At 40.2% G+C, this 3437-nt stretch overlaps 1 protein-coding gene across 2 annotated transcripts; it reads right to left on the bottom strand.

The window, feature by feature from the left end:
- Positions 1-1694: 1694 nt before the first annotated feature.
- LOC308414320 (transformer-2 protein homolog alpha-like) lies at positions 1695-2798 on the bottom strand (the record flags this gene model as incomplete). Of its 2 annotated transcripts, XM_080909554.1 has the most annotated exons (2): positions 1695-2279; positions 2469-2798. In XM_080909554.1, 2 exons carry the CDS (start codon positions 2796-2798, stop codon positions 1950-1952), a joined length of 660 nt encoding a protein of 219 aa, XP_080765680.1. In that variant the 3' UTR covers positions 1695-1949. The 2 variants fall into 2 exon arrangements, with proteins under 2 accessions (XP_080765680.1, XP_080765679.1); XM_080909553.1 differs by having other exon boundaries at positions 1695-2798.
- Positions 2799-3437: the final 639 nt, after the last annotated feature.

The following is a 3437-nucleotide window of genomic DNA, read 5'->3' as shown; positions in this document are numbered from 1 at the left end:
TCAAAATAATGCAGTCTATCATGACAGTAAAACCTTAGCACCAGGAGCTTTTGGGCCATGGTTCTGTCCAGAAAACAAGGAAAAGGTTATGTCAATGTTTGGAAGGCTTTCTTCTTTTACTCCTATTCAGTCTAGAACATTAGCCCATTGCATAGTACTGTTCACATTCTGGACAGATGTAACACCTCTTAGATTATCATCAGTTTGTGGGAAGTAAGAAATAGCTTTGGAAAATGCCTATGTTGTTTACTCTGGGTTGTTTGGGGTTTGCCATGGGGCCCATTTGTTCAACAACTTAATTACATGTAACCCATTCCTGGATTCATTCATTCATTCATTCGATGATGAGACATATTTAGTTGGAGCGTGGTCTCTTGGTCTCCTCTGTTAGTTGGAGATTCAATTTAGATCAACTGAATATATGTGTATGATTTAGGAAGTGTCTTCTATGAAGCATCTCCATATAACTTTTCAGCTGGACCTTAGATTTAACCACCTGTCCTGTACTCCATTCTTCACCCACCTCTTCTCTTCCTGTTTAATTTGACCCTTCCAGTAAAGCAAACTCCCTCATCCATAACTGTCCTTTCAATTGCCTCTTCCTAAGGAGGTCCATCCCTCCCCCAGTTCCTTACTCTATACAAAACCTCATGGTTATACGGATCATAGCCTGCATTTTAAAAACTTAACAGCTAACCCCTCAATATAAATTAATGCACACCACATTTGTCTTTTGGAGTCTGAATTACTTCTCTCAGGATGGTTCTTTCTCATTTCTCCAATTTTACCTGTGAATCTCATGATTTAATTTTTAACAGCTTAATAATATACCACTGTGTAAATGTAACACTTTTTAAACCAATTTATCCATTCCCAAACTAAGGTTTTTCCAATTTCTCCCCATTATTTATATAGCAGCCCTAAAAAAAAAATCAATGAGCAAATGTGTCTGTAGTAGGATATGATGTCCTTTAGGAATATCCCAGGAGTAGTATAGCAGGATTGTAAGGTAGATCTATTGCCAGATTTCTAAGGAACGGATAATGATTTTCATCTGTTCTGTGTACATTTGTGTTCACACTAGCAATGGCTAGCTCTTGCCATGGGTCTTTTCTTTATAACAAGGCATGCTTAGTTTTTTTTTATTTGTTTTGTTTTTTGTTTTATTTTTTTTAAATTAACGTTTATTTGAAATTACTTTTCCACATGTATTTCAGGATCCTATACAATAACCCATGTAACCAATGTCCCAATATCAAAATTCTAACAGCAAGTTATACAATTGTTCTAGGTAATAAATAAAGGTTGTCCTTCAGTGATTAAGGGAATACTTAAGTTTCCGTAAATTTAACATAAAGATCACACTTTAAGTTTATAGGTTTAACATGTAAATTCAATACATGTCTTATAGGAATTACAAGTTTTTAATTTCTAAAAGGTGACTTAATTTTTAGGTTCAAAGTTCTCTTCAAAAAAAATTCCCCACATTTTTTCCTAGAGCTTCAAACTTTCTACATTCAACTATTCAACTGTTCCATGCCGCTCCAGACAAACCTGACATGACTGACCTAAAGTGTTATTTATCTTCCCCCAAAGCTTAAAGAGCAGTTTGTCATAACCACAGACTTCTAAAGTCTACTACAATATCCATCAGAAAAAGCTTTCAAAAGATGGTTTCTTTCCTCACAGTAAGAAGTTGGCAAAGAAGCACAAAGCATAGCACGGCGCCCCTTTTTACTCAAGATGTCCAACTACTAAAAAGACAATCACACCTTTAAGAGTATAACAAAGGGTGGGAAACAGCAACATGACTGCCCATGAATAGATTAAAATAAACCAGGTTTTTGTTGTTGTTTTTTTTTTTAAAGGACTAGGAAGCAATGGAAACTTGGAAATCCAAAAATCAAAAAGAAGAAAAAGCAAAGTCCTTGGGCACAATCACTCCAGTATCAATAGCATCTTGGGCTATAGGAACGGGATCTTGATCGTGACCTGTAGCGACTGTAGTAAGGAGAGGGCGACCTTCTTCTGTACCGGTAATCATAATCTTCATATCTATCATAGCCTCGATCATATCCTCTATCGTAGTAAGAATCTCGTCGCCTGCCACCGCCACCGCCGCCGCCACCACCACCTCCTCCTCCACCACCTCCACCGCCGCTATGAGTTGGTCTGCCCATGTAAATGCCTGGCGTAGGTGTGTGTGCTCTCTTGGTGATAGAATAGTCCACGCGAATTCTTCTACCATCCAGCTCCATCCCATTTGCTCTTTCCATAGCCTCCTTAGAGTCATCTATCCTCTCAAAATACACAAAAGCAAATCCACGTGACCTCCCAGTTCGCTGATCATAAACAACATTAACACCACTCAGAGGTCCATATCGAGAAAACACTTCACGAAGATCTCTCTCTGTTGTATACAGACTGAGGCCAAATACTCCCAGGCAAGTGTTAGGATCTGGGTTTGCCCTGCTGCCAGTGTGCCTTCTGCGGTTAGACATCGGAGAGTGACTCCGGCTCCTCCGCCGCCTATACTCTGGTGTGTAGGACCTACTTCGAGATCGTCGCCTATGAGAGTGCCACCTGGATCGTGTGTAGCGTCTATGAGAATGCCTCCTTGACCTTGACCTGGATTTTGATCTTGATCGAGAATGGGATTCAGAATGTTTGGAAACCCTTGATGGACTACGAGATCCTGACCTGCTCTCTGATTTTACAGGAGCAGGAGTTCCAGTTGGAGATTTTGACTGAGAGCGAGACTCTCTGCCCTCGAAGTTGTTCTCCTCTACATCACTCATGTTGGCCAGGTGCTCCCGAGAACTAAATAAGAGATATGTCTCGGCTCGGCTCGGGGGGCCGACAGCCTAGTCACCGCGCTGTTTGGACTGTGGGGAGGAAGAAGGCGACGGGCTACAACGGCCGGTGCGCTCCACTCCCACTAGCTCGTACGTTCAGGCAAAATGGCCTTTTTTTTTTTTTTTTAACAAGGAACAAAGCTTTTTATTTACAAACTTGGTTTTAATTCATTTAGCATTAAAAGGATAGAAGCTTTTTCTTTCTCTATACAATGAAGATTGGCATTCATTTTTAATCCAGAATGAGTGAGTTCTTTCTACAATGTTGCTTGGTCTTTCGCTCCAAATGTATGTGTAAGTATGAATGTGTGTGTAAGTATATAATTGTGAGAATGTGTGCAAGCTGGACTCAACTGGTTTCATAAGTAAGAAGCATCTTGACAAAAGGAAAAAGGCTGTAACAATGCTTTACTTAACCTCCTGCTGTTTTAGGATGAGGTGCTAAATGCCAGAGACTGCAGCTTCTAGCCTCAGAGGAACACAGAAGGCAGGTCAGCTTATAGTGGCAAAGTAATTTAGACTTAGATGAGTGAACTTTTAATGATTAGACAGCAACCCTAAATATCGCCTAAGACAACAGCC

The sequence above is a fragment of the Micromys minutus genome, assembly GCF_963924665.1.
Source record: "Micromys minutus genome assembly, chromosome: X".
Classification (NCBI taxonomy): Eukaryota; Metazoa; Chordata; class Mammalia; order Rodentia; family Muridae; genus Micromys; species Micromys minutus.
Note: the sequence above shows the minus strand (reverse complement) of the source record. Positions and strands in the feature narration are given on the sequence as shown.